At 41.2% G+C, this 11,454-nt stretch overlaps 1 protein-coding gene across 1 annotated transcript; it reads left to right on the top strand.

The window, feature by feature from the left end:
* Positions 1–6,397: 6,397 nt before the first annotated feature.
* Positions 6,398–7,357, top strand: foxb2 (forkhead box B2). The gene has a single exon (XM_041937896.1). It carries the CDS (start codon positions 6,398–6,400, stop codon positions 7,355–7,357), a length of 960 nt encoding a protein of 319 aa, XP_041793830.1.
* The last annotated feature ends 4,097 nt before the right edge of the window (positions 7,358–11,454 follow it).

The following is an 11,454-nucleotide window of genomic DNA, read 5'->3' as shown; positions in this document are numbered from 1 at the left end:
GAATCCACCATACCCCAGCTCTTTTCACTGCAGTAGGCAATACGAGCATCTCTAGAATGGTTTCCCATTTGCGGTGAAGGCAGTGATCCTCTGGTCTTACCGTAATGGAGGCTGAGTTAGTGCACTATCAATGCAGAGAGCCAAAAGGTCTTTGCACTCTCAGACCAGAGTGAAGCCAGACATATGACTTCCTGTCACAATCTTCAAAATAAAACCCACTCTATTCAAAAATCTGTTTTTCTTCTTTTTCCTATAGTTGAGTGTTTGAGCTTCACTGGACACCAGAAAGCTGTTTTCACATTCATCTGCTGAAAGTGGAAAGTTTCTCTGTGCTCTTTGGAAAATTGGTCCAATATTCAACTTACACACCAGTGCACAAACAGTGAGAACAGACCTTTCAGTAAACATCATACATACATACATTATTGCATAATCATAGATTCAGGGTTTGTTTTTAGAGAGAATACAGATAATTTTAAGGATTTTAACAAGATGTTAGAACTTTGTTTTGGAAAAGCTATATCAGGCACACATTATTAATCAAAGTACAGTATTTACATGCACCTTAAAACATGTGTGGAGGGGATCTTTAAGTAATACAGTGTGAGAATAAAGGGGCATGATATTGCATATATACCATATATTTACAAAGGAATTATTTATAATATCTGAAACATGTCTTCACATGTTGCACCAGAACAATTAATCCAACTTCTGGTGTACCTACTTTAGCTTTGTTACTTTTTCCTTCAATTTATAATTAATTTCCCTGGATACCTTTGATGAGCCCTTTAAAAAATAAGCCAGAACTCGCTAAATTAAAACTGGCAACAGTAGGCGAAGCAGAGAAAGGAGCTGTGACATTAACACCTCTCGCACACTGAGACTTTTTTAAATAAAGTGAGTCATGTTCCTGATGCGAAACACAATATGTCCTTTCCCTGTGATATAATAAATATGAATTCATGAGACATCCCTATCTCTTCCTTGACCTGTGCGATTCCTCAGCGTTGATGTACCCTCTAATGAATTTACACAAAACCTGATGTTTGCTCCAGATGTTTGAGATAAAATGTTGAAAATGAAAAACTCGTACCTGAAAAGTTTAAGATTTAGTGTACCTCATGTTTGATGTTTTCCTTTGAGATCTGAAGTGATCTTATGTATGCATTATGATCATTATGATCTTGATGAATGACTGCTGTGAGTAGAGCAACTGACAGCCTGTAATGGCAGCTGATGGGGAGGAACAGACCTCAGTGAGGTCACTGCGTAGTTGCAGTCTATTGCAACCTTATCAGGGCTCTTTAAATTCCTATGAGATATGAAGAAAACCCTCACAGACACCATACAAGGGAACTCGAGTTTGCTCTCGTGGCTGACAAAAGATAAGAGGGCCTCAGTATGACTATAACGAGAGAAGGTCACCTGAGGGAAGCGCTGTTCAGTAGGTGGCGGGCTGGTGAGAGTCTATGAGCATGTCATGATATAGACTACAAACCCTTCACGTTTGTTAGAGCTGTATTCAGTGTGAACACAAGCAATGTGAAAGATATGAGCCAGAAAAGGTACGGAAGGGGAATCTTCAGAGCCTCCCTCTGAATTGAGAAACTGAAAATCAAATAGATATGAGCATAGTGAGAGGAGGATGTGTAAGGTCAACGAGGTACGAGGGTCCTATTAGCCTATACTGTCCACTTTTACTAACTATGGAAAGGAAAGGATAGAAGTAGAGCAAATGCAGAATTACGTTCATCAACTGCTCCTGATTTTTCTCATCAAAACAAACTTAAGTTGGATCTAGTCAACGTTAGTTGTAAGTTGTAAGAGAAGCATAATAAAAATCTTTATTGTCCACAAATGTGGAAATTTGCCCTCAGCTTCACAGATTGGTTAAAATCACATGATAGTAAATACACACAATAATAAGTAAGACTTTATGCACAGTACAGACAATGATGGACATGACTCCTGTGTGAGCAGTGTTTACAGCATCTGCAGCGTCTTCCTGAGGCAGTTTTATGAATTCTTTTAGAAGGGGATCAACAGGATCAGCCACAATTTGTTTAAATATACATCCCAGTTGTTTTTACTCTTTCCTAAAAGTTTTACTTTATGCTTTGTCATTCTGGACAGTCTGTTTTTGTTATTACCCCTATAGGTGCCCATACATGTCCACTTTTTAAAAGTTAAAGCACTTTCAACATGACTTCTGTGAACAATCTCTGAAACGTTCTCACTTATATTGTATGAAATCAACTTCCTGGTTAGATGCATTGCTTTTTAAAAATGTTCTATCTGTTGGCTGTAAATCTTCACGTGAAATCAAAAAAGGTTTCCAAATATTTAAACTCCTCTACTGCTTCAACAGGATGATCATCAGACAAAACAGGTCAAAAATAATGGCATTAATATAAAGGGCAATGTCTTAACACTATTTAGGGAGCTCATCAATGTGATGGAAATAGGTCGACTAATCAGCTTTTTCCCCTTTCTGCATACATAGCATCGCATCAGCATACTTTTAAAATTGGCAGGTTGAATTCATAATTTGCAATTCATTACTGTACAGGAGAAACAAAACACAAAACTTACACACAGCTCAAGACACACCTCGTCTGTGAGGAACTCTTTAAATAACGTGACTTTTGTCGTTAATGTCACACCAACAACCATGTTATACGGTGGATCAAGGAGTTCCTCACAGATAGACCGCAGAAAGTGAGCTGCCGTGTATTTATGGTAATGCGGAGAAAGACGAACCGATGAGTAAGCAGGACAGAAGCACCAATCACAGCCTCAACACAAAGGTTTATAAGACATACTGTTGCTGCTCAGATGCCTGTATAATCCATCTACACTGGCAGCATTTATTTCAATCAGTGCTGACCATAAAAACTATGAAATTTATTAAGAAAATTTAAAATACCAGAATTCCTTTTCGCATGTCTTTATCATTTTATTCATTTTAATTCCAGGTTGTTGTTTTTTTTGTCATTTTCATCTGCAGATGTTGGACCTGTCCAACATTCTGTCCTGTAATGCCAAAATTCAGATTGGAAATTTGTTTGAATTGCACATCTTTAGGTGCTGTATATGAGCCATTTTCCTCAGCATGGAACTAATTAAGCAGAAAATGAAATTCAAAAACATACTCAAACCCTCAGTGTCATACAGTCATACAGTGCCGTCCAGCACAACAGCACCACAACCTAAAGTCTAAACATTAGTACATTAGCATTAACACATCTCTCACCGTTAAAATTAATTGAATTAAAAAATATATTTATTGCAAGTCTATTGATTTAGATTCCAGTGTGCTCTCTGGTGTTCCTGCTATTTTGTCCATCCCCGTAACATTCCCATTTACAGTATGTTCTGACCAGAGATTTCTCAGAATGATATTCAACATTCAAATATTAGTTTATAATACAGACACTGGTGGGTAAGATGACATTAGTCGTTAGGTTTGGCCCAAAGAAATGAACAGTTACAAAGCTTTGCTCATTTTATTCTGGTGACAGTTTTCTTACTGCTGTTCTGGAAGTCAAAGGTCAGAGATTTTAGGAAGAATGCAGGACTGAAAGCTTCATGCAATAAACTATAAATTTGCCTCTGTGGTGAATAATGATGATATAATTTTACCTGAGCTGACTGACTGACTAACTGTTGAAGGCAACAGGCAGACACTCTGCAGCTTTGATCCATTAATGCTCCTGCCTGCTCGCTCTTTTATGGGGAAACGGAATGATCTGCCGTATTTTGCCTCTAAATAATTTCCCATTATACAAGTAAGGCTTACAGCGTCTGCCGAGCAGTCCTGAACTGGTTTAATTTTCCATTGAAAACAATGGGCCTCGCTAATTGATTTTAATGGCTCTCTCCGCGACGATGCGCCCCTTATGACTTGGAGAGAGGTCTTTAAGATTATTATTATTAGTATAATTGCCATTACCCCCACACTTTCCCTTTGCGAATGGGAGAGAGAGAAAGAATATCTTTGCCCTTAAGCTGAACAAATAATTATTAGAGACAGGAAACAAACAGACGACCGTCACTCACACACACATGCACACACACAAACACACATGCACACACACACACACACACACACACACAGAAGCGCTCCACCTTAGACTAGACCCCCTCCTGGCGACCCTCATTCCCTCCGCCGCCCTCTTCGTGCAGCGTGCCGCTTGTAATTTATGCAAAATTAATTGATACATCTTTTATAATTGATGTGCTGTAAACTTAATGAGTAATTTATGTAATTAGTCAATTAAGGATAATTCCAGCATATGTTCCGTATGCCCAGAAGGTGTGCTTTACAACTAGTTATTTGTCCAGGAGTTGGGTGCAGGCGAAGGCTGCCGTAGACTACCTAATTAATTTTGTTATGCAGATCAGCCACGGTGTCTATTTAACGGCCCCCTTTGTGAAAACAGATTTAATATTGATCTTTCCCGGGCGTTTAAAGAGGATGCTTTTACCCGTCTTGGCCTCTGAGGGCCTCAGAGTTTCAAAACTCATTTTTCAGGCGCCAGGAAAACAATTATGCAAAGAAAACAGGGGAAAAAAACAACACAAGCACAACAACGACTGTCTTTATTTAGCAGTGAATGTATAATTGTCCGCTCTTTTTTCAAGCGAAGTGGCACTAAAAAGTGATTTCCTTGCAATTACATGATGTTCTTAAAATATGCTCTCCGTCGACACAGTTGACCTTTTGAGTGGGCTTGAAGGACTGAGACATAACGGGAGAGACACAGCGGCTAATTAATTGACACAGTTTTGAATATTCATACCTAATACAGCGAGCTCGCCCTTAATTACATTGTTGGACTTCTCTCCTAGGAGGCTAAATCACGGAAGGCTTAATTATTGTAATGTATTCGGGGGCCCACCGGGGCACCGGGGAAGACAGGAGCCGTCAAGGACCCAGTCATGACACCTGGCTAGAGAAGAGAAAAAAACACGGGAAGGGGAGCAGCTTTTGTTGTTCTCCGCTGAACAGAATTCAGAGCAGGGGATGAAGTTTGTTTACATCCTTGTAGGATTCACCGGAGAATGTTTGAACAGACAGACAGCCGCCGGACTCCCCTCTCAGCAATTAATCAACAACAACACCCCCCCCCCTCTCTCTCTCTCTCTCTTTCTGTGTGTGTTTGTGTGGGCGCGCGCGCGCGTTCGTGTAATTGAGAGCAGAGGAGTAGCGCACTGATGATTGTGCGCAAAGGAAGACATGATTTATTGTTCGCAAAGTCTGAAAGTGCAGTCGAGCACATTTAACAAAGAGGTTGTATTCATGTATTCCGTTCTTTACTATTTATTTCCCCGAGTGAAATTTGAGAAGATTGCAGATCAAACCCACATCCTCTGTTCTCTGGTAGTTTCGATCACGTCATCTCAGCATCACTGAACATCTTGATTGTGAAAACGGGCAACGTGCTTTTAGAAATGCATACTTCAAAACAGCAACACCATAACATTACAGCATGGGATGTATTCCATTCAAATGGCGTGTTTTTTTGACTGGAGAGGTCAAAGGTCAGGGTCAGCTTCAGAGGAGCAGTCGTGGAGCTGCTGGGGATTCAGAAGACATTTGGAAGAATGGTCCCTTTAAACACAGTTCAGTGGTTAAAATCAGAGTCCTGTGTATTTTACGCAGGACTCTTTGATTGGCAAACAGGAGATTAGAGGCGAACGCGTGTGTTAAACGCACCACCCACCCCTCATTTTTATTCATTTCTTTACCCCCATCTCTTGGACTCTCTCTCGCTCTCTCACACACACGCACGCACACACTCATGCGCGCGCGCGCACACACACACACACACACACACACACACACACACACACACACACACAGCCCTCTGCTCTTCCCTGACGTGTCCCCTAAGTGTCTAGATAATAGATAATAGAGCCAGCGACCTGCGGGGGTCTTACAAAAACGGCGCTCGGCGAGTGGGAGCATCGCACAAGAGGAGAGGAGTACACACCACACACAGACAGCGAGGCAAACTGGCCCCTCTCATCCTTCACTCGCCGCGGGAACAGGGGGAAACTGAGAGGACCTCTCAACTTTTACGCACAGCGACTGACTTTTACGCGCAACGCCCAGAGCATAATCTGACAGAGAAAGGTCTTCAGGGGATGTCTTTTGGGATGCAGAAGCCTCTCAAGGACCTTACCTGACCGCAGCGGGCCTTCAGGCTACACTGTATTGATCGATAAAACGAAAATTTACCATCTTCTAATCTGATGGCTCAGAACTTTGGAACAGATCCGTCAGATGGAGACTGAAATGAAGTTAGCTTCTTAAACTCTGATATTTAAAATATAACTTTAAAGGCTGTTCAATTTAACAATTCAAACTTGAAGAAGACAGTAAGCAGTTATGCCTCGTCCTGGGAAGAACTCTTACAGCGACCAGAAGCCTCCATACTCCTACATATCTCTGACAGCGATGGCTATCCAGAACTCAACTGACAAGATGCTGCCGCTGAGTGACATTTACAAGTTCATCATGGACCGGTTTCCGTATTACCGAGAGAATACGCAGCGGTGGCAGAATTCCCTGCGACACAACCTCTCCTTTAACGACTGCTTCATCAAGATCCCCCGGCGGCCTGACCAGCCCGGCAAAGGCAGCTTTTGGGCTCTGCACCCGGACTGCGGTGACATGTTTGAAAATGGCAGCTTCCTGAGGAGACGGAAGCGCTTCAAGGTAATGCGCGCTGAGCATATGGCCTGCAAGAGCTCCCAGATGATGCATTACTTTCACCATCACCACCACCACCCGGGTAGCAAGCTGGGCACGGCAACCGGCCACCATGAGCACTCAGCCGGCCCGGCAAACACCGTTGGTCGGCTCCCTCACTTTCAGGGTTACGGGGGCATCGCTTGCGCACAGCCTGGTGGGTTTAAACACCCATTCGCCATTGAGAACATTATAGGACGGGACTACAAGGGTGTGATGGCCAGCGGGCTCCCACTCACCTCGGTCATGCACCACCTAGGTTACCCGGTGCCCCCGCAGCTCAGCAGCGTGGTTAACTCCATGTGGCCGCACGTCGGGATGCTGTCGGAATCCATGGGTGGCGTGCCCGTCCCTGCATCATCTGAGTACGCGCCCTTCAGTATGTCAGCAAAGGGCCTGTACCACAATGCCAACGGGCAAACCCTGCCCGCCGTTCCTGTGCCAATAAAACCCACCCCATCCATGGGTCCCGTGCCCGGTTTGACGGGGCTGCAGTCCGGCCCGACCCAGCTCTGCTCACCGGCCTCAGTGATGGAGAAAAGCGATCTGCTAGAGGGGAAAGGCAACCCTCTACACCCGGCCCTCCTGCTGTCCTAACCGGGTAAATTGCGGGTCATTTTTGAAAAGTAACGCAAACATGAAGGATATCGTTATTGCATAAAATAAGACAGAAATTAGCAACTTCATAGTTTAAGTTAAGTGCAGCTGTAGGAGAGTTGTAAAAAGTAAGGTTAACATTGTGCTGTGTAATGAATTTTTCATTAGACCCATGTTGATTGAAATCATAATTTATTTGCACAATTTGTGAGGGCATTTACCACATACTGTAATGTGGCACTGATGAATACAATCAGACAAGCAGATATGCTAAACCCAAAGAAAGTTTTGATTTAGGAGACAAACAATTCTTTCCAAATGCAAACCAACAACTCTGTTTATATTTTTTGCTATTCTCTTTATTTTATTTGAACCTATGGCAGGCCTGTCGGCTAAAGACAAATAGGCCTTCATGCTGTTCAATTAGGCCTGTTGCACTTTTTTGTGTGTTACTTAGCGGTGCATTGAAAACGTTATGCTTGTATTATATAACACTATTTATCTGAGGATATTTATAAAGAACCTTAAAACCGAATCTTCTTTGTTGCTGTATTATTTGCTCCTTTTAATTCCCACACGTTTTTCGGGGGGTCACTGTTTGCACACCACAGCTGAGTGAAATAAGAAAAGAAAGGAAAAAAGAAAAATTCCTTTGGATTCCACCATTATTTTATATTAAATTACCTTGAGATTAAGTACCGTTGCAGCTCAATCTGACTTTCCACTATGCTGATTTTAGCGTCTGTAATGATTACTTCTCTCCACACACTTTTTAAATCAATTTAAACAGCGCATGTTTGTATGCTTGCCACCAGTTGCTCAGTGAAGTGCATAATTTATAAGTAAGCTTATTTTACTTATTTCATACTAGCATTTGTCAGACCAAACTGATTTACATTTAATTGAGAAGGATTTTTTAAAACTACATTTTGGCTGTAAATGTAAAGGGGACATACAGTAATAATATTACAGTGATCATGCAGCATTTTTTTGGCCATTTTTTATGAAATCTGAACATAAAGACGAACATAATTTGAGTTTTTTGGGTTCTAGACTCAGACAAATTCAGTCTGACTCTGAATGGTCACAGGGATGGTGCAAATTGTACTTTCTCCAGTGCATAATTTCAACTTGTGCATTCCCCAAATTTCAGAGACATGTGTCAGAAAAAAGAATTTGAAAGGCAAACTCTACCTGAGCAACTTTACAGAGAGAGATGTTTAGACGGAGGTCATGCTATCATCATTCATGCAGAAGTGGGACATCATGGCATGAATCACATCTGGAATGGGCATATGTGCAGATGCATGTCGTGTTCAGGAGAGGTGTGTGTGATCTTCACAAGATGGATATGAGCAGCCGACACTCTGGGCTGCAGCTTCGCAACTTCAAAAGCAGGCAGGCCGATCGGATCAAGTTTTGCTCTTTTGTTTCCTCTCTTTAAACGTAGCTTTGAAGCTTCTCCTCTCCAGAAGCACAAAGCGCCAGGTTCAGCCCACTGAAAATGACTTATATTCAACCTCATGCGCCCTGCTTAGCATCCCAAAGGCTCCCACAGCCGACACTATTGTCACACCAGCCTCTGAACAAATAATTGAGATGCACCAGTGGAGGAGAGGCGTGGGAGTGAAGAATTAAAACCTATTTGGGTGTCATTGCTAACGAGCAGATTTTATATAATAGTGATTGCCCTTATCATCTTCTTCCTCATCCTAATCTTATATTTTATCATCCTGTTCTCTGTACCTTCAATAATTGTTTAAGACACAGTTCAGCTGACATTTTGAGCTGACTCTCTATAGTTTTTCACTATTACAACGATATTTCCTGCTCTTATCTATTGCTTTCTTTCATCTACAAACACACATTTTCACACACGCATTTTCACTGCAGGGTGACTGTGATTCCTAGTTAAAGGGAACTGCAATTTCAATGGCATGACAAAAGTGTCTGTGAAAAGTGTGTACCTCTGCCTGTAGGTGTGTGTGTGTGTGTTGCTTTAATTCCCTGATCAGCAGGCCTCAATGTCTTTAATAGCCCTCACTGCATTAGTGTATAATTAAATGCCACTAATTAAGACACAATAAGAGGAGTAATAATGCAGCCATTATTACCCTCCATGATCCTCTGTCCTCACAGCACCGAAGCTAGATGCCTCTGGAATCATAATACCACATGAGGTCTCCTAATGTGCACATGTGTTTATGCACAGGCTAATAGACGGTGTAAGTGCAGTTTATTTTTTATCAGGGTATACACTGCTGGTTGTGTCAAAGCATTTAACAGCATATGTTAAATGATTTTCAGTGCAAGTCTTGTTCTTGGAGAAAAGAGGCATTAGTCTTAGATGCTCTTATTTTTGCAGGCATGTTGGCGCGCAGGTTCCATCACCGTGTTAGATTTTATTCTGCATCTGGCTGTGAGTCTCTGCGGTGCCTCAGTATAAACATTTTGTTTGACATGTTGATAAGAAACATAATCGAGCACATTCACATACACACGCGCATTCTGGACAACCTGTTGAGTTTGTGTTTTAACAAAAACATCCAACTCAAAGTTAATCATCAGATAATATTGATTAACTAATTTACTAAAACATATATATATATATTTAAATTCAGGAGAAACATTCCAGATTGCTGCAAGCTTCTCTTCAATCTGAGATAAAAGATCAGTCACTTGTATTGGATGCGGCAGATGTACATTTTTAGCAGGTATGAATTCAAATCAGGAGCTGAATGTCGTCATGATGTTAAACATCTTGGAGTAAGTACAGTAAATGAATGAAAAAATGGCAAGTACAGAGAGTTGGTTCAGCGTCATTGTCTCACTCCAAAATTAAAATCACAGAAAACTTTTTTCATTGACTTAGTAGTCTAAAATTAGTTTTAATTTATAATGTTGGTTTTCTAACAAGCTAACCCTTCTCAGGCTGACAGTCATATGACGATATTTCATTTAAACAACACAAATATAACATTACACCATATGAAAAACTGTGAGCGGCGATACAAGTGTAAGGAACATTAATATGAGAGAACTCATGTTCATCATGTGAAATATGAGTTTAAAATGAATAATAGGAGTCTTATGAATGAATAAAACATTTAGGTCAGAGGTGTTTCACTGTCAGCCCCTAAACGAAACGTTACAGTCTTGAATAGATGATGATACATTAGTGGTAATTACCCACACTTCATAGGGGCCAGGGTGGCAAATTCTACATGCGTTTTTCTTAATGACCAGCAAGAGGAGGCCATCATAATGAGCAGCTTAATTCATTGATCTGATCCGCCGTTCGCACTAACTCAAGCACACTGGCACACATTCGCACACATGAACATGAACAACCTTCAATATTATTCTTTGTTCCAGATAGCGGTCTTTTATTCAACGTTGGTAACATCAGATAACAGAAATTTGTTCTAATTTCTTTAAACCTATAATTGCCATACAAGGATTCCTTGTTCAGTCACAGCTTGAATGATAATGAAAAATATGAGTGAAGCCATTTCGACAATAAAAGGAGGCATAAATCTTCATTAAAGCAACAGTTAACTTTTAACCAATTTTACGAGAGAAGAGAAATCTGTCCATCAAATGATCTTCATAAAGCCCACGTTATTAAAAGTTAAAATGCATCAAATTGTTTCATAATTTACAGAATCAGAATACAGTGAATTAGAAAACTCCCACTGCTGGAAGTTGGCTCAGGCGTCCTCACTTTTCAGCAACCACGAGAAATGAAAACAAAAGGGGGATGAGAAGAAGCAGAGAAATAAAAGAAAGCAAGACCAGAAATGAGGCGAGAAGAGAAAGATAGGAGGCAGAAAGGACATTGAGAGAGAGATGTAGCTTTAGCTGTAGCTGTACAAGGTCATCAGGGCTTCATACCTTCTTACAGAACTGATGAAAGTGTAATATTCTAAAAAGGTTTCTTCCTGCTCCAAATTTGTCACAGATTACAGGAGGACTGCTGACCTCCCAACACAGTCTGAGTAGATCCGCACATGAGCACCCTGAAACAGACAGACAGAGCGACTGACAGACCGACAGAGGCTTCAGAGAGACAATGGCTATACCACACAAACTGAACT

This window comes from Chelmon rostratus, chromosome 5 (genome assembly GCF_017976325.1).
Source record: "Chelmon rostratus isolate fCheRos1 chromosome 5, fCheRos1.pri, whole genome shotgun sequence".
Lineage (NCBI taxonomy): Eukaryota > Metazoa > Chordata > Actinopteri > Chaetodontiformes > Chaetodontidae > Chelmon > Chelmon rostratus.
This window is presented reverse-complemented; position numbering and strand designations above follow the sequence as displayed.

Excerpts from the sequence above, each read along its gene's own strand:
- foxb2 (XM_041937896.1), top strand. The coding sequence starts at position 6,398 with ATGCCTCGTCCTGGGAAGAACTCTTACAGCGACCAGAAGCCTCCATAC.